General features: G+C 37.9%; 2 protein-coding genes across 3 annotated transcripts in view; one reads left to right on the plus strand and one right to left on the minus strand.

The window, feature by feature from the left end:
• The window catches only part of RBBP4 (RB binding protein 4, chromatin remodeling factor), a 28069-nt gene extending 12585 nt beyond the window's left edge, over positions 1-15484 (plus strand). Inside the window, exons 4-12 of the mRNA XM_053707261.1 lie at positions 10890-11063; positions 11370-11485; positions 11602-11762; positions 11923-12049; positions 13743-13820; positions 13946-14022; positions 14208-14265; positions 14353-14463; positions 14853-15484. Coding sequence (XP_053563236.1) covers positions 10890-11063; positions 11370-11485; positions 11602-11762; positions 11923-12049; positions 13743-13820; positions 13946-14022; positions 14208-14265; positions 14353-14463; positions 14853-14918 — 968 coding nt within the window. The 3' untranslated portion in view covers positions 14919-15484. The remainder of the gene's footprint in view (positions 1-10889; positions 11064-11369; positions 11486-11601; positions 11763-11922; positions 12050-13742; positions 13821-13945; positions 14023-14207; positions 14266-14352; positions 14464-14852) is intronic.
• Positions 15469-23495, minus strand: part of SYNC (syncoilin, intermediate filament protein) — a 141560-nt gene continuing 133533 nt past the window's right edge. For both annotated transcript variants that reach the window (XM_053707263.1, XM_053707262.1), the window contains exon 4: positions 15469-16180. In XM_053707263.1, coding sequence (XP_053563238.1) covers positions 16126-16180 — 55 coding nt within the window. In that variant the 3' untranslated portion in view covers positions 15469-16125. The remainder of the gene's footprint in view (positions 16181-23495) is intronic.

Genomic DNA, 23495 nt, shown 5'->3' on the forward strand with positions numbered 1-23495 from the left:
CATATAAAAACAATTTTAGTGTACTGTCCCTTTTAAGCAACAGGAAGTGATGCTAGGAGTCATACCTGTAAGACAGAGAATAATTCTTGATTCAGAAGAAAGACAATTGTAAGAGGACTTGCGTACTAATAATTATCCCAGAAGGTTCTGATTCTGCTAGGTTCTATAGTCGTACTACATTGATCTCTCTTTTTTTAATGCACACAAAACAATTTTTTTTTCCTTCATGATTAAGACATAGCATGCAATTTTAAACCATTTTTCTATTTACTTCTGTTATCTAAGGTATCCTTTGTTGAAAAACATACCTTGATAGGTTCAGGCGCTATGAGCTAGCTGCAAATTGGTGGCTTTACATACTATATATGCCTCTTGTCATTGGCTCACTAATGTGTTCAGCTAGCTTCCAGTAGTACATTGCTTCCTCAACAAAGGATATAAAGAGAGTGAAGCAAAATTGATAATAGATCCTTTTTAAAGGTACATTCTAGCCAAAATCGGAATCCTCATGGATGCATTTCAGTTTTCAATATAAGCATTTTTGTAATATACATCTATTAGCAAAAGTGTTTCTAATAAAATCTACAGCTGTTTCAAATGTGTATTTAAGTATGAATTGTGCACCAGCATTTTAAATGCAGCACTTGCTCAGAGAGCCTAAGGTGCTTGTTCCGTCTGGTAATGACTCAATTTGTTAATTGCTGACATGATACCAGCTCCACTGGCTCTCTCAGCAGCTGAATGGTTTAAAATGCTGGTGCACTGAGAATAGTTATGCTTCACATGCACGTGCAGAGAAAATGCTAACACTAAAACAGTAATAACTTTTGCTAGAAGCATTTTTGCCACTACATGTATATTGTAAATATGTTTCTATTGAAATATGTAATTCATCTATGTTCATTTACATTTTGACTGGAATGTCCCTTTTTAACCCCTTAATGACCACATCACTTTTCCATTTTCTGTCCGTTTGGGACCAAGGCTATTTTTACATTTCTGCGGTGTTTGTGTTTAGCTGTAATTTTCCTCATATTCATTTACTGTACCCACACATTATATACCGTTTTTCTCGCCATTAAATGGGCTTTCTAAAGATACCATTATTTTCATCATATCTTATAATTTACTATAAAAAAATTTAAAATATGAGGGAAAAAATGAAAAAAAACAGTTTTTCTAACTTTGACCCCCAAAATCTGTTACACATTTACAACCACTAAAAAAACACCCATGCTAAATAGTTTCTAAATTTTGTCCTGAGTTTAGAAATACCCAATGTTTACATGTTCTTTGCTTTTTTTGCAAGTTATAGGGCAATAAATACAAGTAGCACTTTGCTATTTCCAAACCACTTTTTTTCAAAATTAGCGCTAGTTACATTGGGACACTGATATCTGTCTGGAATCCCTGAATATCCCTTGACATGTATATATATTTTTTTAGAAGACATCCCAAAGTATTGATCTAGGCCCATTTTGGTATATTTCATGCCACCATTTCACTACAAAATGCGATCAAATAAAAAAAAATGTTCACTTTTTCACAAATGTTTTCACAAACTTTAGGTTTCTCATTGAAATTATTTACAAACAACTTGTGCAATTATGGCATACATGGTTGTAAATGTTTCTCTGGGATCCCCTTTGTTCAAAAATAGCAGACATATATGGCTTTGGCATCGCTTTTTGGTATTTAGAAGGCCGCTAAATGCCGCTGCGCACCACACGTGTATTATGTCCAGCAGTGAAGGGGTTAATTAGGGAGCATGTAGGGAGCTTGTAGTTTTAATTTTAGCTTTAGTGTAGTAGACAACCCAAAGTATTGATGTAGGCCCATTTTGGTATATTTCATGCTACCATTTCACCGCCAAATGCGAACAAATAAAAATAAAACGTAAAATTTTCCCAATTTTAGGTTTCTCACTAAAATTATTTACAAACAGCTTGTGCAATTATGGCATAAATGGTTGTAAAAGCTTCTCTGGGATCCCCTTTGTTCAGAAATAGCAGACATATATGGCTTTGGCTTTGCTTTTTGGTAATTAGAAGGCAGCTAAATGCCGCTGCGCACCATAAGTGTATAATGCCTAGCAGTGAAGGGGTTAATTAGGGAGCTTGCAGGGTTAATTTTAGCTTTAGTGTAGGTATCAACCTCCCACATGACACATCACACCCCCAGATCCCTCCCAAACAGCTCTTCCCTCCCCACCCCACAATTGTCCCCGCCATCTTAAGTACTGGCAGTAAGTCTGCCAGTACTAAAATAAGAGGGGTTTTTTTGGTTTTTTTTTTTTTTTTTTTAAAATAATAATTCTGTTCTGTAGTATTCCCCCCCCCCCCCCCCCAAACAGCTCTCTAACCCCCCTCTCTCTGCCTTATTGCGCCATATTGGGTACTGGCAGCTGTCTGCCAGTGCCCAGTTTGAAATCAAATATGTTTTTTTTTTTATTTTTTATTTTTTTAAAAAATTACTATTTTCTGTATTGTAGCTGCCCTCCCTCAACCCCCAACCCCTGCCAGATCGCTAAACATTGTTTTGAGATGCCCACCCTCACTCCCACCGAGTACCATCATTGTTCCATAGTGTAGGGTTCCCACCCGCGCGCGCTCCCGTGCACGTGCCCGCACTCGATCCCGCCCCCCTTCCCACTGATGGCCGCCCACCCGCCTCCCTTGGTAAGCTCCCACCCACCAACGAACATGGCCATCAATGGCCGATGCAGAGAGGGCCACAGGGTGGCTCTCTGCATCAGACGGCTAAAAAATGTTATAGCAGGATGCCTCAATATCGAGGCATCACTGCTTTCAAAGACCAACGACGTACAGGGTACGTCCTTGGTCGTTAACTGCATTTTTTTGCAGGACGTACCCCATATGTCGTTGGTCGTTAAGGGGTTAAATAACTTCTTCACCCCCCCCCCCCCCCGGCTTTCACATGTTCTTAGACATGGAAGTGCTCTTTTGTAAATTGGTAAAAATAAACCGCCAGTGGCTGGTGAAAAGTATGTCGGTGTAAGGGTGTGTGATGTCACAAGGATGGTCTTCAGTCTTCAACTGGCAGTTGGATAGGCAACACAGTAGGGCACAGCATTCTGAGTGTATGAGTTTGTAAGAGACGCTAATTGTAGATGATCCAAATGTGTTGATTGCAAAACGCTGAGTGCCAACACCTCAATTTAATAATTGTTTTAAGAGGAAGAGTTCCAGTGTTCTATGGGTGTATACAATAATTCTGTCATACTAATAAAAGCTGTTGTAGCTCATTTGAATATGAGTATTGCTGACCATCTGAAGTTAAACAAAGTGGATACAGTGTTACCCTATTAGTCTGTTTTATGTTCTTTGATGAATATGTTGTTGCCTTTTGGATTGTTTATCAAAGATAGAAAATATAGTAATCGTTGTTCTCCTGCATCTAAGGTCTTATTTGGTGATTTTATATGGCCACATTGGTTAAAGGGCTACTAAACATAGTAGAATAGCATAATATGTAAATGCATAATAAAAATAAGACAATGCAAAAGCACTTAGTTGGAATTTCAGTAGTAGATTTTTCTGACAAATTTAAAAGTTAGTTCTATTTTCCCTCCCACTGCATCATGTAACAGCCAATCACAAAATGCATATATAGGTAGCCCTCAGTTTACACCGTGGTTAGGTTCCAGAAGAAATGGTTGTAAATCGAAACCATTGTAAATTGAAACCCAGTTTATAATGTAAGTCAATGGGAAGTGAGGGAGTTAGGTTCCAGGCCCCTCTCAAAGTTGACATAAGTAACACCTAATACATTATTTTTAAAGCTTTGAAATGAAAACTTTAAATGCTTAACAGCATTATAAACCTTATATAAATTGTATCATCAGCAAACAAAGTTTAATGAACAAAAACTTTTTTTCCTTGCATTTTTCTGCAAACAGCTCTCTGCATTGTTAGCATGTTAGATAATATTAGATCTGCACCTATTCTATGCATTTCAATCTGGACTGATAAGCCGTTAGGCACCCTCACCTCAAGCAGCTGGACCGGAAGATAATAGGGAAGTGGCTGCTAGATTTTGATGCTTTAAAAGCTGCTCGATAGCTAAGGTCTGTTCTGTGTACACAGATTAATTTCAGTCTGCTAAGCTTGCATAACTTTGCTGCAACACAAGCGGACAGCGCTACCTACTGGCTATTTCTCCAACATTGGTGTGTCCGGTCCACGGCGTCATCCTTACTTGTGGGAATATCTCTTCCCCAACAGGAAATGGCAAAGAGTCCCAGCAAAGCTGGCCATATAGTCCCTCCTAGGCTCCGCCCACCCCAGTCATTCTCTTTGCCGTTGCACAGGCAACATCTCCACGGAGATGGTTAAGAGTTTTTTGGTGTTTAAATATTTCCTATGGTCGACCCCAGAAAGGACTTATGGCAGACAGTCCCTAAGGTCGAGGGGGCAGTTTCTACTCTAAACAAGCGCACTACTATTCCTATCGAGGATAGTTGTGCTTTCAAAGATCCTATGGATAAAAATTTGGAGGGTTTGCTTAAAAAGATTTTTTTACCTCAAGGTTACCTTCTACAACCCATTTCGTGCATTGTTCCTGTCACTACAGCAGCGTGGTTCTGGTTCGAAGAACTAGAAAAGTCGCTCAGTAGAGAGACTCCATATGAGGAGGTTATGGACAGAGTTCACGCACTTGAGTTGGCTAACTCTTTTATTTTAGATGCCGCTTTGCAATTAGCTAGATTAGCGGCGAAAAATTCAGGGTTTGCAATTGTGGCGCGCAGAGCGCTTTGGCTAAAGTCTTGGTCAGCGGATGTGTCATCCAAGACAAAATTGCTTAACATCCCTTTCAAAGGTAAAACTCTATTTGGACCAGAATTGAAAGAGATTATCTCAGACATCACTGGGGGAAAGGGCCACGCCCTTCCACAAGATAGGCCTTTCAAGGCCAAGAATAAGTCTAATTTTCGTTCCTTTCGCAATTTCAGGAACGGACCGGCCTCTAATTCTGCATCCTCTAAGCAAGAGGGTAATGCCTCACAACCCAAACCAGCCTGGAAACCGATGCAAGGCTGGAACAAGGGTAAGCAGGCCAAGAAGCCTGCTGCTGCTAACAAAACAGCATGAAGGAGTAGCCCCCGATCCGGGACCGGATCTAGTAGGGGGCAGACTCTCTCTCTTTGCTCAGGCTTGGGCAAGAGATGTTCAGGATCCCTGGGCACTAGAAATAGTTTCTCAGGGTTATCTTCTGGAATTCAGGGAACTACCCCCAAGGGGAAGGTTCCACATGTCTCACTTATCCTTAAACCAAATAAAGAGACAGGCGTTCTTACATTGTGTAGAAGACCTGTTAAAGATGGGAGTGATACACCCAGTTCCAATAAAGGAACAAGGAATGGGATTTTATTCAAATCTGTTCGTAGTTCCCAAAAAAGAGGGAACCTTCAGACCAATTTTGGATCTGAAGATCCTTAACAAATTTCTCAGGGTACCATCGTTCAAGATGGAAACCATTCGAACAATTCTACCCACTATCCAGGAAGGTCAATTTATGACTACCGTGGATCTAAAGGATGCGTACCTACATATCCCTATCCACAAAGAACATCAGTTCCTAAGGTTCGCCTTTCTGGACAAACATTACCAGTTTGTGGCCCTCCCATTCGGGTTAGCCACTGCTCCAAGGATTTTCACAAAGGTACTCGGGTCCCTTCTAGCGGTTCTAAGACCGAGGGGCATTGCAGTAGTACCATACTTGGACGACATTCTAATACAAGCGTCGTCCCTGTCAAAAGCAAAGGCTCATACAGACATCGTTCTAGCCTTTCTTAGATCACACGGATGGAAGGTGAACATAGAAAAGAGTTCTGTCTCCGGCAACAAGAGTTCCCTTCTTGGGAACAATAATAGATTCCTTAGAAATGAGGATTTTTCTGACAGAGGTCAGAAAATCAAAACTTCTAAGCACTTGTCAAGTTCTTCATTCTGTTCCACGTCCTTCCATAGCGCAGTGCATGGAAGTAGTAGGGTTGATGGTTGCAGCAATGGACATAGTTCCTTTTGCATGAATTCATCTAAGACCATTACAACTGTGCATGCTCAAACAGTGGAATGGGGACTATACAGACTTGTCTCCAGTGATTCAAGTAGATCAGAAGACCAGAGACTCACTCCGTTGGTGGCTAACCCAGGATCACCTGTCCCAGGGAATGAGCTTCCGCAGACCAGAGTGGGTCATCGTCACGACCGACGCCAGTCTAGTGGGCTGGGGCGCGGTCTGGGACTCCCTGAAAGCTCAGGGTCTATGGTCTCGGGAAGAGTCTCTTCTCCCGATAAACATTCTGGAACTGAGAGCGATATTCAATACTCTCAGGGCTTGGCCTCAACTAGCAAAGGCCAGATTCATAAGATTCCAATCAGACAACATGACGACTGTTGCTTACATCAACCATCAGGGGGGAACAAGGAGTTCCCTGGCGATGAGAGAAGTGACCAAAATCATAAAATGGGCGGAGGATCACTCCTGCCACCTGTCTGCGATCCACATCCCAGGAGTGGAAAACTGGGAGGCGGATTATCTGAGTCGTCAGACATTCCATCCGGGGGAGTGGGAACTCCACCCGGAGATATTTGCCCAGTTGACTCAATTATGGGGCATTCCAGACATGGATCTGATGGCGTCTCGTCAGAACTTCAAGGTTCCTTGCTACGGGTCCAGATCCAGGGATCCCAAGGCGACTCTAGTAGATGCACTAGTAGCACCTTGGACCTTCAACCTAGCTTATGTATTTCCACCGTTTCCTCTCATTCCCAGGCTGGTAGCCAGGATCAAACAGGAGAGGGCCTCTGTGATCTTGATAGCTCCTGCGTGGCCACGCAGGACTTGGTATGCAGACCTGGTGAATATGTCATCGGTTCCACCATGGTAGCTACCTTTGAGACAGGACCTTCTTGTTCAGGGTCCATTCGAACATCCAAATCTGGTCTCCCTCCAGCTGACGGCTTGGAGATTGAACGTTTGATCCTATCAAAGCGTGGGTTTTCAGATTCTGTGATAGATACTCTGGTTCAGGCCAGAAAACCGGTAACTAGAAAGATTTACCAGAAGATATGGAAAAGATATATCTGTTGGTGTGAATCCAAATGGTTCCCATGGAATAAGATAAAAATTCCTAAGATTCTCTCCTTTCTACAAGAAGGTTTGGAGAGAGGATTATCTGCAAGTTCTCTAAAGGGACAGATCTCTGCTTTATCTGTCTTACTACACAAAAGACTGGCAGCTGTGCCAGATGTTCAAGCATTTGTTCAGGCTCTGGTTAGGATCAAGCCTGTTTACAGACCTTTGACTCCTCCCTGGAGTCTAAATCTAGTTCTTTCAGTTCTTCAAGGGGTTCCGTTTGAACCTTTACATTCCGTAGATATTAAGTTACTATCTTGGAAAGTTTTGTTTTTGGTTGCTATTTCTTCTGCTAGAAGAGTTTCAGAGTTATCTGCTTTGCAGTGTTCTCCGCCTTATCTGGTGTTCCATGCAGATAAGGTGGTTTTGCGTACTAAGCCTGGTTTTCTTCCAAAGGTTGTTTCTAACAAGAATATTAACCAGGAGATAGTTGTACCTTCTTTATGTCCGAATCCAGTTTCAAAGAAGGAACGTTTGTTACACAATTTGGACGTAGTCCGTGCTCTAAAATTCTATTTAGAGGCTACAAAAGATTTCGGACAAACATCTTCTTTGTTTGTTGTCTATTCTGGTAAAAGGAGAGGTCAAAAAGCGACTTCTACCTCTTTCCTTTTGGCTTAAAAGCATTATCCGATTGGCCTACGAGACTGCCGGACGGCAGCCTCCTGAAAGAATCACAGCTCACTCCACTAGGGCTGTGGCTTCCACATGGGCCTTCAAGAACGAGGCTTCTGTTGACCAGATATGTAAGGCAGCGACTTGGTCTTCACTGCACACTTTTGCCAAATTTTACAAATTTGATACTTTTGCTTCTTCGGAGGCTATTTTTGGGAGAAAGGTTTTGCAAGCCGTGGTGCCTTCCGTTTAGGTAACCTGATTTGCTCCCTCCCTTCATCCGTGTCCTAAAGCTTTGGTATTGGTTCCCACAAGCAAGGATGACGCCGTGGTCCGGACACACCAATGTTGGAGAAAACAGAATTTATGCTTACCTGATAAATTACTTTCTCCAACGGTGTGTCCGGTCCACGGCCCGCCCTGGTTTTTTTAATCAGGTCTGATGAATTATTTTCTCTAACTACAGTCACCACGGTACCATATGGTTTCTCCTATATTTTTCCTCCTGTCGGTCGAATGACTGGGGTGGGCGGAGCCTAGGAGGGACTATATGGCCAGCTTTGCTGGGACACTTTGCCATTTCCTGTTGGGGAAGAGATATTCCCACAAGTAAGGATGACGCCGTGGACCGGACACACCGTTGGAGAAAGTAATTTATCAGGTAAGCATAAATTCTGTTTTTAATTAGTGCACTGCTTTTCATTAGCAGTCACATTTTTTTTGTTTGTGATAGTGAGTGCATTTCAGGCAGGTTTTTTTTTAATGAAAGGACCAGAAAATACACTATATTTGCATAATCAACAGATGTATGATTAAAAAAAAACAATGTAATAGCACTTAGAACTTTAAATGAATAGTGGATTTATTTATTTTTCCTGACAAGTCTTCCTCCACTCCTGTATCAGCCATCACCCAATCACAAATGCATATACATATATTTTGTGAATTCCTGCACATGCTCAGTAGGAGCTGGTGATTTTAAAGTGTAAATATAAAGACTGCACATTTTGTTAATGGAAGTAAGTTGTAAAGTGGCATGCTCTATCTGAATCAAAGTTTAACTTGAGGGTCACTTCTAAGGGTTACTGTTGTAAGGGGGGAAATCATCAGCCACTGGTACCCTCACACTGGGTAGATTGGTTATATCAAGACTAAAACCATATAGAGAAGCACCTACCATACTCTTTGTCCTTGACTATATTGGTTATTACTGATAAAGACGTTTCTATACGGCAGCCACCTCTGGTATCCTCAGTCCCTTAAAGTGATTGTCAATTCTAGCGTTTGTGAAATGCTAGAATTGACCATTGGAACAAATAAAGGGGACTTTCATTCATGAAGTATAACATACTTAATGCTGAAAGCTCCTATTTGTTTCATGCGTTCGCTGCACTGAGCTCTATAGTGATGTTTTCATCTTAGCCAATAGCCGTGCAGGAAATCCTGCTTGGCGCCTGCTGGAAAGCAAGGAATCTTCACCTCTTAGCAAAACAGCTTTATGCCGTGGGCTGCTTGAGTAGCTCAGTGCGGTGAATGCTTGAAACAAATAAAAGGAGCTTTCAGCATGAATTATTTTATACTTCATGAATGAAAGTCCTCTTTATTTGTTTCAATGGTCAATACTAGCATTTCACAAACGCTAGGATTGACAATCACTTTAAATGAACTGCAAGACTTGTTATAGTTAAGGTTATATAGATATCAGGGGTTCTCAAGCCAAGTGAACTCAAGGCCCGGTAAATTTTAGCCAGAGCTGTCCAGGGCCCGGTAATCATTGGGAGTGGGTTGTAAAGTGTGGAGTGTGTGTATGTATGTAACAGTGGGTTAATTTTATACACACACATATATCCCACTGACACCAATTAACTATTATTTAATTAACCCACTGTACACCAATGTATTTTTAAATATATATATATATATATATATATTTATACAGTGTGTATATATGTGTGTGTGTGTGTATGTGTGTATGTATATATATATATATATATATATATATATATATATATATATATATATATATATATATATATATATATATATATGTGTGTATATATATGTATGTGTATATATGTATGTATGTGTGTGTATATATGTGTGTGTGTGTATGTGTGTGTATATGTATGTGTATATATATATATATATATATATATATATATATATATATATATATATATATATCCCACTGACACCAATTAATTATATAATTAACCCACTGTACAGAAATGTAAAATATATACACACACACATTGGTGTACAGTGGGTTAATTATATAATAATTCATTGATGTCTGTGTGATATAAATATATATATATATATATATATATATATATATATATATATATATATATATATATATATATATATATATATATAAATACATTGGTGTACAGTGGGTAATTATAATAATTCATTGTGTCAGTGGGATATAAATACATTAGTGTACAGTGGGTTTTTACATAACAATTCATTGGTGTCAGTGGAATATATATATATATATATATATATATATGCGCGCGCATTGGTTTCAGTGGGTTAATTATAATAAAAGACATTCATTGGTGTCAGTGGCCGCCCTAATTATGTTACATCATTGGTGTTAGTGGGCTTACTAACCTGTGAGCCGATCTGGTTCTTCTCAGGCTGTGTCACGCTCCCAGCCGCTCCACGATAACAACCCACAAGCAGACATGCGCACTGGTGCTCTGACAGGCCCGTCCAGAATTTCAGAGCTATGTTGAGTGGTGGGCCTGTCAGAGTGGGCGTCGGGTCGCGGCCCGGATGTTGAGAATCACGGATATAGATGGTAACACCTCCAGACACCCTTTTTACTAGATACACGGGTTACTACTTGTAGGGTTGGGTATGTAAGACTCCACTTATGTGCTTCATGTATCATATTGAATGATATTGATGGGGGTAGTGTTTGGAGGAAGCCCTTCTACACTGGACGTGTAGAAGTATTAGTTAGGGAGTGGTATTTAATTTTGGCTTTTTTTTTTTTTTTGTGTGTGTGTGTGTAATTAACTTTGATCTTTGCCTGTCAGGTTGTGTGTCAGTTCTTTATACAATTTCATATTTTTATTTTTTTTCCCTTCCCTCCCTTTTAGAGTTTGGAGGTTTTGGTTCTGTCAGTGGAAAAATAGAGATTGAGATCAAAATAAACCATGAGGGTGAGGTGAATAGAGCACGCTACATGCCACAGAACCCCTGCATCATTGCTACAAAGACTCCCTCTAGTGATGTTCTTGTATTTGACTACACAAAACACCCATCTAAACCAGGTGAGTTGTTACATAGGCCCTTTACCAATGATTAGCAGCTGTAATGCTGTTTTCTGTGGATACCACACATTGCATTTATTAAACTCTTTATTATTAAACAGAAAAAAGGAGCCATGTTGATGTTTGTAACTATATATTTGTAGAATAATCACCCAGGTGCAATAATTTTAAACTCTGGGAGCTGTGCTTTCAAGGATTTGTTAATTCAACACTAATATATTTGGCAACTTCAGCTCTATTATGTAAAATATGAACTTTAGGTGCTTTTTAATGTGACTTTGATTTTATTTTTTTTCCTCCTGACAGATCCGTCAGGGGAGTGTAACCCAGATCTGCGGCTTCGAGGCCATCAGAAAGAGGGTTACGGATTATCTTGGAACCCGAACCTTAGTGGTAACCTGCTCAGTGCTTCGGATGACCATGTGAGTAATCATTCTCAACCCTTTTTTTTTTTTTTTTTTTTTTTTTTTTTTTTTTTTTTTTGTATAGCATATATTGGACTATGGCTTACGTGCATTTTCTCCCTTCCTCTCTGTAGACTATCTGTCTGTGGGACATCAGTGCTGTGCCCAAGGAGGGTAAGGTAGTGGATGCTAAAACAATCTTCACAGGACACACTGCAGTAGTGGAGGATGTCTCGTGGCATTTACTCCATGAGTCTCTATTTGGATCAGTAGCAGATGACCAGAAATTAATGATGTGAGTTATGATTCTCTTATTCCAGATAAACACCTGCTCTGCTGAATTTGATGATATGAGCTTGCATTTTAGAAAAGTATTATTGTGTCAGATCTATATGGATTTGTTCATTATTTGTACATAAATTCATTCACATTAAATCCTGTATTACCTTTGACAGTTGGGACACCCGCTCAAACAACACATCGAAGCCCAGCCATTCTGTTGATGCTCATACAGCTGAGGTGAACTGCCTTTCTTTCAACCCTTACAGTGAATTCATCTTGGCCACCGGATCAGCAGACAAGGTAAATTCATTCAAATTCTGTAACCGCTTTCTAGAACCATTTGTGTTGCCGTAGTTCCCTGTATATGTAACTAATGTCCATTTAAGTAAATGCAGATACAAACACCTTGAAAAATATTTCTGCAGTCATGCAATGAATTAACATAGTGTATGGTGAAAATATTTGGCACCTTTTTTTGCTACAGTTTTTTAGTAGCCAAACTCCACATCACTTGCCTTACTTGTTAAACCCAAACTAGACACATCTAGTCAGTCATTATGTTAGCAAACTCATTGTTTTGCATTTTTTGTAATTTTGTCTCTGAAGCCAGATAGGTACAGGTGTCTGGTGGGGGTTGTGGTGGTAATTAGTACCAGATTTTAAAACAAAAAGGGTCATCCACTTTTTAAGATTATTTTATTAGAAGACAAATAATATAGGCATGAAAAATTAACAATTGCCTACTAGAAGCTACAACATTCAGTCCAAATTATACAGGGCAACTCTAGCTTAAATAAATCCAGGTTAAGCAATATGAACTAAACATGGTAAACCAGAAAATCTATCCCAAGAAGAATAAAGATAATATACTAAGCCAGTTCAGTCCTCCAGACTCTCTCTCTCTCTATATCTCTCTTTCTCTCTCTTTCTCTCCGCCATACCCATGATTCTTCCATCTATGCCTGATAGTGGAGCGTGATTCATCACTCCAGAGAACACGTTTACATTTCTCAAGAGTCCAGGGCTGTGTGCTTTACACCACTCTAGATCAGTGTTTTTCAACCAGTGTGCCGTGGCACACTAGTGTGCCGTGAGAGATCCTCAGGTGTGCTGCGGCAGACTGACAACATTGCGGGGGTATCCCTCTTTCAAATTTTGAAATATTGGGAGATATGTGACAGGCTCATCAGGCATCATTTACAACCATGACATTCATTCACAGACAATCATTATGATTGTTTGTGAATGAATGTCAATATGTCATATATAGTTTGTAGGAGGCATGGCATCACAGCACGGTGTGTGTTTGTATATATATATATCTATATATCCTGTATTGGGCTACAATGTGATTATCTAAAATTTTGGGATGGTGGTGTGCCGCAGAATTTTTTTTTTATGTAAAAGTGTGCCACGGCAAAAAAAAGGTTGCTAATCATTGCTCTAGATAATGCTTGACATTGCGCATGTTGATGTGAGGCTTGTGTACAGTTGCTCATGGAAACCCATCTCGTGTAGCTCCCAACGTACAGATCTTGTGCCGTTACTTCCAGAGGCAATAGGGAGTGATGCAGCAGATGACTTTTGCAACACTGTACAAATAAAATGATGATAGGTCATTTTTACATGGTGTCTGTGTGTGACTACGACCGTGCCATATTTAAGGCGCTGAGCTCATCGGTACAATAAATTGGACTGCCAATGTTTCTCAATTGGAATTTCATGGCTGTCTGCTGGATTGTATGCTCTTGCAAGCAATAGGTGTGGCTTAAACATATTAGCTCAGTTAGGTGTGTTCACAAACCTTTTTGTGTAATATTAAAAGAAAAGCCCTTTATAATTTTATTACCAGCAGACAAGACACTAATTCTATTAAACCCATAAACATTGCTCAAATTAACTAGGGAAGATGATTTAACTTGTAGGCCCTTGTAATATATGGCTGTCAATACTGTACAACACTCAGAAGTAACCCTTTATTTCACCATTGCAGACAGTTGCATTGTGGGACCTGCGCAATTTGAAATTAAAGCTGCATTCATTTGAGTCTCACAAGGATGAGATTTTCCAGGTATGAGACCGTTCTGTTTGGGTGTGTAGAGAAGAGTTCGCTTAATTCCATACATCATAACTGCATAGTTTTTATATATGTGTACGCATGCATACACATAATTTTATTATTTGTTCCCCCCTTAGGTTCAGTGGTCTCCACATAATGAAACCATCTTGGCTTCCAGTGGTACTGATCGCAGGCTTAATGTCTGGGATTTAAGGTATGCATGGTTATGCTTTATAACTGTCCCTGTTTTATATGGTAGTGCTATGTTTTCATTATCTGAGTTTATTTTTCCTGAGACTACTCTGAGGAGCAATATAGAACCAACCATAATTTGTACATGCTATGGAAAGCTATAAACTGTAAATTAACTGATAAAAATGCTGCTTGCTTTCTCTGCAGTAAAATTGGAGAAGAACAGTCTCCAGAGGATGCAGAAGATGGTCCTCCCGAATTATTGGTGAGCCATATATGGATCATGAAAAATGTTGAGTTATCTGGCTCAGGGTAGAATAAACTGTCAAGTCTAATTTCTCTTTCCTCCTAGTTCATTCATGGTGGTCATACAGCAAAGATCTCAGACTTCTCTTGGAACCCTAATGAGCCATGGGTGATCTGCTCTGTATCAGAGGATAACATCATGCAGGTCTGGCAGATGGTAAGTGTCAGCTCTGTGTGCTCCTGTATTACGGATTTACTTTCACAGCTGTATGTTTTCCTACAATTAAAAGCTTAGCATTCCTTGCTTGTGATTTCCATAATCTGTCAAACTAACCTATACGGCACTTCTTGTTTGAGAGAAATGTACATAGAGAGAAGCCACCATTAATATTTGTACCCATTAAAAATTCTTTCACCTGAAAATTATACTAAACTCTGGTGCATATTAATTGAGTAATTTTTCTAGCAAAGACTTGGACATTAACAACTTTTTTTTGTTTTCTAAATCGCACAATGCAAAGAGAGAATCTGCATTTATTCTGTGATCATATGCATGACAGTGTTAATAAAGTAAATTTCACTGTTACCTATGTCTTCTATTCATAGGCCGAGAACATTTATAATGATGAAGAAACAGAAGGCAGTGTGGACCCAGAGGGGCAGGGATCCTAGTAGCTTAAAAGTCAACAATGTTCTGGATACTGTGTCGTCTTCATCAAGCACTTGGACTTTGGCTATTCTGGGCCTATAATAGGCTCCACATTTTCCCCTGCTGTCTGTAATCTCTTACTGGCATTAGTAAGGGATCTCTCCATTTTTATTATATATAAATATTTTATATAAGAATATTTGTTTTAATTAGGCTTCAGGTGTTTTTGTTTTTTAATATTATAAATGTGAAGGGGAAGAGAGAGCTCAGTTTGATCTTGACACAGAGGTCCCACTGATTCATTCTGAATCTCTTGCATAGTAGAGAACATTCCAGGACACAGCTTCGCAAAGCATTTTTGTCACAAAACGTGGCCACACAAATGTCTCAAAAATAGACTTATCTTCCTTCCTTTTTAACTTTCATGTGTTTTTATGGATTCAACCTTGTTGACTGCTGTTTGTGCTTAACAGCCTCTGAGAAGCAACACGGTGACTTTGTGAATGCAGATTTTTTTTTTTTACCCCAGCACATCTTTGGTGCTGTGTGAACACATGAAATGAATAAACATACTTGATTTTTTTTAAAATTTTATTTTATATAGCTTTCCCCTTTGAAGGTCATTGCAACATCCAACTTTTAGACCTACATATATTTGCATTCACTTAACAACATATCAATTTTTTACCAAAGAACTGATTGTAATCTATGTCCTGTCATTAAATATCAGGGCTGATTTTTTTTTTTTTTTTTGCGCCTGTTCACTTTCAAGGGTTAAATTCTAAATAGTATATATCTGGTCATCAATGGTATAGTCCATTTCTGGAGACCTTGGTAGATGGGGGAAAAGGCCAGAGGAATTATAGTGTGAGAAGTAGAACTTTTTGTTATTAAAGGCTTCCAGCTTGTCATGAAGTTAAGGAACTGGCAAAATATTTTTCCTCTAACCAGGTTACGATGTGCAATACACAGACTTTATACAATAGCGTAAGTCCGTAACTCAATTCTCCTCTTGATTAAATGGACTTGCGTGTGCCTTCTCCCCTCCTAGGTACATTTTCCATATATTCATGTCCATGGAAAATAAGTCTACACTAGACTTTTACAAACACTTCTTGACATTTGCTCAACTTGCTTTTTAAGATATAACTTGTAGTAGCAAATATCCCTTTTCTTTAAAGACAGATTAAGTGAAAAGACAGGCGTCGGAGGTGGCCTTCAACAGGAGATTCATTCTTTTTTTGTTACCGATTTAAAGAGTTGTCCATATATTTCAAGGCATCCCCTATGGTTAAAGAAAAAAAATTACAAATGTTAGATTTAGACTCCAATAGCAAAGGTATTAACAGTCTCTAGTGATCTCACATTTCGTTAGTATTGGCTCTTTTATAATGCAGGAACTTCAATTGTAGTTTATCCTATAATCCGAACATGTGAAGCTAATGTTACTTATGCTATGTCCACACCACCTAGGAGATTAGAAACTGCATGGTTACAGAAACAGCCAACTTGTTAATTATTAAAATATAGTATGAATTGATGAGTTCTAAATGCTAATTATATGTAAATACACAAACTTATTAGGTTAGAAATATTTGCTCTGTCTTTCTATCTAGTACAATTCTTTTTAAATGTGGTACCTCTTTTGCTTAGAACAAGTAAGAGCAGTTATAAATGAGCATTGGCCATGCGGTACAGCACAGTGGTAGCGGGTGGTGCAAGCTGTAGTTGTACCGCACAAATCCCCAATAATATAACAGTCCAAAAGAAACAGCAGTACTCATCACTTATGCAAAAACTTCCATCTTTGAGACTTCAAAGAAAAAGACCATGTTTCAGACCTCTAGTCCTTAGTCATGTCAATACACAAATGCAGATAACACACCTTAATAAAGGGATAGGGGTTACAAACCACACCTACCAATTAACTTTTTAACTGCAAAATCAGATACTATTTCAGTGTTTACCTGACAAAATACAAAAGTGCATACAAATAAAATCAATTATACAATGTTGCATATAGCAAAAGTACAGAATACAGAAACAAAATATCAATCTAATATATATAACATAGTTGTTACTCAAAACAGAGGTGGATCAAAGGAAGACAGAGAGGTCATATTCTTTGTTCATTCCAATTGAAAACAGAGTCTCCAATTTATTAATCCAAAATACCTCCTGTTTTAGATATAATTCTCTATCCCCTTCTGGGTATAGTGATATCTATGATCTGAAACCTAAGTTGGCAGATGATATGGCCTGCCTGACTAAAATGTTCTGCTACTGGATTTTTTTATTTTGCAATTCCTAATGTCAGACCTGTGCTCGCATATTCTCTCCCGGACCATCCTAGTGGTCTCTCAGATATAGCTCCGCCCACAAGGACACTTAATCATATATATGGCATAGGTAGTATTGCATGCAAATAGACCCCTAATGGTATATTTCTTACTAGTACGTGGATAATAGAAGTATTTTCCTTTTATCATACTGTTACAGCTGGCACAACCCAGACATGGATAACAACCCATGTTTTTATCAGAAATATATGTCTGTAGTGTACATTAGTCTTTTGAGGGCCTATGTCAGCTTTAATCAGTCTATCTCTGAGATTCTCACTTCTATAGGCAGGCATAAAACCTAACTGAAATTCCTTAACTAGAGGATTACATGTGCTCAAAATATGCCAGTGTTTTCTAAGGATAGAATTAATACACTTACTTAATGTATTAAATCTAGTGACAGGACAATCTTGTTTAGACTTGATCTTTACTTTCGGTTTGGATGTCTCAAGCAGATTATTACGTGGTAATGCCGCTATTTCTTTAATCTCCTTGTCAACTAGCCATGAGGGATAACCCCCTCATTTTAAACTTATCTCCCATCTCATTCAATCTCTGTATAACAAGTGTATCGTCAGATACAATTCTCCTAACTCTCAGGAGTTGACTGCGAGGTGATGACTTATTAAGGGGCTCAGGATGGAAGCTATCAAAATGGAGCAGTGGATTTTGTATATAAATCTGTTCCAAAGCCATAACCAGATTTATAAATCTTGGTGTCCAAAAATTCAATGCTTTCCTCACTGTGTTTTAAAGAAAACTTGATGTGTGGTTGCACTATTCAGCTTTTTAACAAATTCCCATAGGGATCCAATGTCGCCCAACCATACGCCAAATATATCGTCTATGTAGCGCCACATAGAACGAATAGACCATTCTCAAAAACAAATTTTTCTTCAAAGATGTTCATAAATATATATGCATATGTTGGGGCGACATTGGACCCCATGGCCGTGCCTTGAATATAAAATTCATCCTGGAATAGAAAATAATTGCATCTTAATAGGATCTCAAGGTCTAAAATAAAGTCAATTTGACAATTAAATGTACTGAATTGTTGCAAAACCTTTTTCACTGCTCCCATACCAGATGCATGTGTTATAGAAGTGTATAGGCTTGATACATCTAGTGTATATAAAATGCTTTTATCTGTAGCAATATTTAAGTCATTTAGTTTGACCCAAAAGTCACTTGTGTCTTTAAGAGAAGAACTGGACAATTCTACAAAGGGTCTTAGAATATGATCTAAGTAAATTGAAATGTTAGAGCATACAGAATTCATGCCAAAAACAATGGGGTGTCCCGGAGGGGCCTGTATATTTCTATGCACCTTGGGTAAGGTGTATAATACAGGTGTTCTTGCATGTTCACATGAAAGGAAAGTAATCTCTTTTTTGCCAATTATACCATTCTTAAAGGCATATAGTACCTTGTTCTTAATCTCTTTCTCAATATTAAATATTGGGTTATATGGTAAATGGTGATACACCTCACCATCTGACAATTGGGACTTAATCTCTTTTACATAATATTCTTTATCTAAAAGAACCGTAGCTCCGCCTTTATCTGCAGATTTTAGAATGATGTTTTTGTTTAAGTTTTTAATGCTCTTAGAGATTCTTTATTCAAAAAACACCCATCATAAACATTCATATCTGTGTGTTTGTTTTTCTTTCTTTGCACTTTGTCCTGTAAGTTTTAAACATCATCAAGTACTAATTTTGAAAACGTGTCAACACTATGGTCATAACTTTGTGGCATGTATCTACTTCTAAGTTTCAAACCCAAATGTTTAAGATGTAACTTACTAGAGTTAACTACAGGTTTAACAAATTTATCAACGTAACAGTCATTGGAGAACATTGACTTTAATTTAAGAGATCTAAGAAATTTGAGAAGATCTTTCTCTATTTCAAAAAAATCACACTTTGCAAAGGGGCAAAAAGAGAGTCCTCTTAATAATAGTGATTCAGTCTCTGTAATCTGTACCTGTGATAGAATTTAAAACTAGTTATTCACCCTTGCTCCCCGTTTGTTCCGGTTGCTTCTGTGTGGTGCCTTGTCTTTGTCTCCTGCCCCCACGTCTGACCTTGTGTCTGTTTCCGAGTCCCCCGTATGGCGCTACATAGACGCTGTATTTAGCGTATGGTTGGGCGACATTGGATCCCAATGGGAATTTGTTAAACAGCTGAATAGTGCAACCACACATATCCTGTTTTCTTTAAAACACAGTGAGGAAAGCATTGAATTTTTGGACACCAAGATTTATAAATCTGGTTATGGCTTTGGAACAGATTTGTATACAAAATTCACTGATAAAAATAGCCTGCTCCATTTTGATTGTTTCCACCCTGAGTCCCTTAAGAAGTCATTACCTCGCAGTCAACTCCTGAGAGTTAGGAGAATTGTATATGACGGTACACTTGTTATACAGAGATTGAATGAGATGGGAGATAAGTTTAAAATGAGGGGGTTATCCCTCATGGCTAGTTGACAAGGAGATTAAAGAAATAGCGGCATTACCACGTAATAGTCTGCTTGAGACATCCAAACCGAAAGTTAAGATCAAGTCTAAACAAGAGCGTCCTGTCTTTGTCACTATATTTAATGCATTAAGTAATTGTATTAATTCTATCCTTAGAAAACACTGGCATATTTTGAGCACATGTAATCCTCTAGTTAAGGAATTTCAGTTAGGTTTTATGCCTGCCTATAGGAGAAGTGAGAATCTTAGAGATAGACTGATTAAAGCTGACATAGGCCCTCAAAAGGCTAATGTACAGACATATTTTTGATAAAAACATGGGTTGTTATCCATGTCTGGGTTGTGCCAGCTATAAATGTATGGTAAAAGGAAAATACTTCTATCCACGTACTGTAAGAAATATATCATTAGGCGTCTATTTACATGCAGTACTACCTATGCCATATATACGATTAAGTGTCCTTGTGGGCGGAGCTATATCGGAGAGACCACTAGGATGGTCCGGGAGAGAATATGCGTACGGTGTCCATTTTAGGACATCCTTGCTCCCTCCTCCATCCTTTAAAACTCCATGCTCCCTCCTGCAAAACTCCATTGTACCTCAGTTATCAGGACTCGGGTATCAGACATCAGGAGTCAGGTATCAGGACTCAGGTGTCAGACATCAGATGTCAGTTATCAGGACTCAGGTGTCAGACATAATTTTGAAAAAATATCTGCTCATAATGTATTTTTTTTTCATCAGGCAATCATATAATCCTTCACTATCAATGCCATCCTATTATATTTTTTATACAATATTAGCTATCCACAGTCAGAAGCTTATATAGCGCAATCATACCTTTTTAATGTTATATTTGTTATAGTAAAGATTTACGAAAAAAATATATATATTTTTTTATTTTTCAAAAATATACAATTTAGCTTGTAGTATATAAACTCCTGAACATATATATATCACTTCTCCACCTTCCTGTCAATCTCCCTCAGTCATGCAATGAATCACTGTACGTCCTCCTCATAAACTCCTTCCTACCTCCTGTATCAGAAGATATTTCTGTTTTGTGCCTTTTCCACACCTTTAGGGGCGGAGTTATGTTTTAATGTAACACCCCTTTCTCAGAGATTTTAATCTTTCCATTGAGAGCAGATTAATAATATTAACTCCAGATGACACATTTGAAAGCTTTTCTGGAGAAGAAAAATAAAATTACAGAATTTGCAGGTAAGAAATATGATTATCATTTTATTTGCATATTTTTTAATTGGAAATGAAAAAAACGTTTTTTTGCTTTACCATGCAACAAATAAGGTTATATATTTGTTTTGTTAAACACACAGTCTTGATAAATCTGCACATGGCATAACCTTTGTATTATTAAGCCTTTTATTGGTAAAATATGTTGTTTATAGTTATTTGCTTTACATAAGCAAAAGGAAGAACAAAAATGATTATTCTTTACCATACAGCCAGATTCTATATTTATTTTGTTAAACATACAGACTTGATAAATATGCACATTTCAGGACCTTAATTTTATTAAGACTTTTAGTGGTGCAAAATTATGTTGTTTTACAGTTATTTGCTTTACACAAGCAATGTTATTACAACCCATGCTAATGCTGCTTTGTTTTTAGCTATTTAAGTGTTTTTTACAATTGTTGATGAAAATAAACATTACATCATCAAGGTCAAATATAGCAGAATATTTAAGTTTTTATTTTATAGCAGTGTTAAACAAATACAAATAAATCTGGTAACAGGTTTGTATTACTACTGCAATGAAAATGATTTTAAAGTACATGTTGAACTTTTTCTCCAGCCAAAGACTTATAATATTGTTTTGTCAGTTGATACATACATATTGATCATCAAGTCTGAACTATAACACATAATTATTATTGTTAGCTGCAGGACTAGCAATCCACTACTGGGAGCTAGATGAACACATTGGCTGAGCCAATGACAAGAGGAATTCACATTAGCATGGGTTGTAATAACATTGCTTGTGTAAAGCATTTAGCATGGGTTGTAATAACATTGCTTGTGTAAAGCAAATAACTGTAAAACAACATAATATTGCACCACTAAAAGTCTTAATAAAATAAAGGTCCTGAAATGTGCATATTTATAAAGACTGTATGTTTAACAAAATAAATATACAATCTGATTGGCTGTATGGTAAAGAATAATCATTTCTTTTTTTTGTCCTTTTGCTTATGTAAAACAAATAACTATAAAACAACATAATATTGCACCAATAAAAGGCTTGATAATACAAAGGTAATGCCATCTGCAGATTTATCAAGACTGTTGCATGGTAAGGAATAAAGTTTTTTTCATTTCCAATTTTTTTTAAAAAAAAATATGCAAATTATAATCATATTTCTTACTTGCAAATGCTGTAATTTTATTTTACTTCTCCAGAAAAGCTTTCAAATTTGGGGATGTACTAAAAGGAATGACAAGGGTGAATGACAAAATGGAATGCCCATAGACTTTAATGGGATGTAAAATTAAAAGTGTTCAAGCAACAAAACTATGAGACATATCAACTAGATATTTACTAGATATGTTCCCCAGATACAGTATCATAATCTGAAAGTGAGATTACGTCAGATTATAGCTGCTTTCTATGGAATGACAAGGGTGAATGACAAAATGGAATGCCCATAGACTATAATGGAATTACATTTAAAAGTGCTATAGCAACAAAAATATCAGACATAACAAATAGATATTTACCAGATATGTTCCCCAGGTACAGTAGCATATTCTGAAAGTGAGATTACATCAGTTTATAGCTGCTTTCTATGGAATGACAAGATGGAATGCCCATAGACTATAATGGGATTACATTTAAAAGAGCTATAGAAACTAAACTATGATACATTTCAAATAGATATTTACCAGATATGTTCCCCAGGTACAGTAGCATATTCTGAAAGTGAGATTATGTGAGATTATAGCGGCTTTCTATAAAATGACAAGTGTGAATAACTACATGGAATGCCCCTAATCTTTAATAGGATGTAATGTTTCAAATGCTATAGCAGCAAAACTATGACACATATTACATAGATGTTTACCAGATATGTTCCACAAGTGCAGTATCATATTCTGATTGTGTGGAATTATAGCTGCTTTCTATGGAATGACATATGTCTATGACAAAATAGACTTCAAAAGGATGTGAAGTTAAAAGTGTTATAACACATAGAATAAATTAACCCTTGAAATCATGAGATCTTCATTAGATTTTTACTAGAATAATTTTTAACACTATGGTGCCGAATTATCAAGGGCCAAATGGCCCCTGATTCCGTGCTAGCCTTCAGGCTCCCCGGAAACAGCAGTTAAGAAGCAGAGGTCTTAAAAACGCTGGTCTGCCGCCTCTGAGTGGCGGACAGCAATCAACCCGATCGGATACAATCGGGTTGATTGACACCCTCTGCAGGGGGCGGAATTGCGCAAGCAGTTCACTATAACTGCTTGTGCAATGCTAAATGCCAATAGTGTATGCTGTCTGCATTCAGCGATGTCTGGCGGATGTACAGCGTATCATGTCCGCCAGACTTTAATCATTTGTCCCCTATATATTGTATGTATTTATATACAGTATATATATATATATATATATATATACACACACAGTTGTATGCAAAACTTTAGGCACCCCTGGCAATTTTCTTTTATAAATAATTAGGTGTTTGGATCAGCAATTTCATTTTGATCTATCAAATAACTGAATGACACAGTAATATTTCAGTAG

The sequence above is a fragment of the Bombina bombina genome, chromosome 3 (genome assembly GCF_027579735.1).
Source record: "Bombina bombina isolate aBomBom1 chromosome 3, aBomBom1.pri, whole genome shotgun sequence".
In the NCBI taxonomy this organism is placed as follows: Eukaryota; Metazoa; Chordata; class Amphibia; order Anura; family Bombinatoridae; genus Bombina; species Bombina bombina.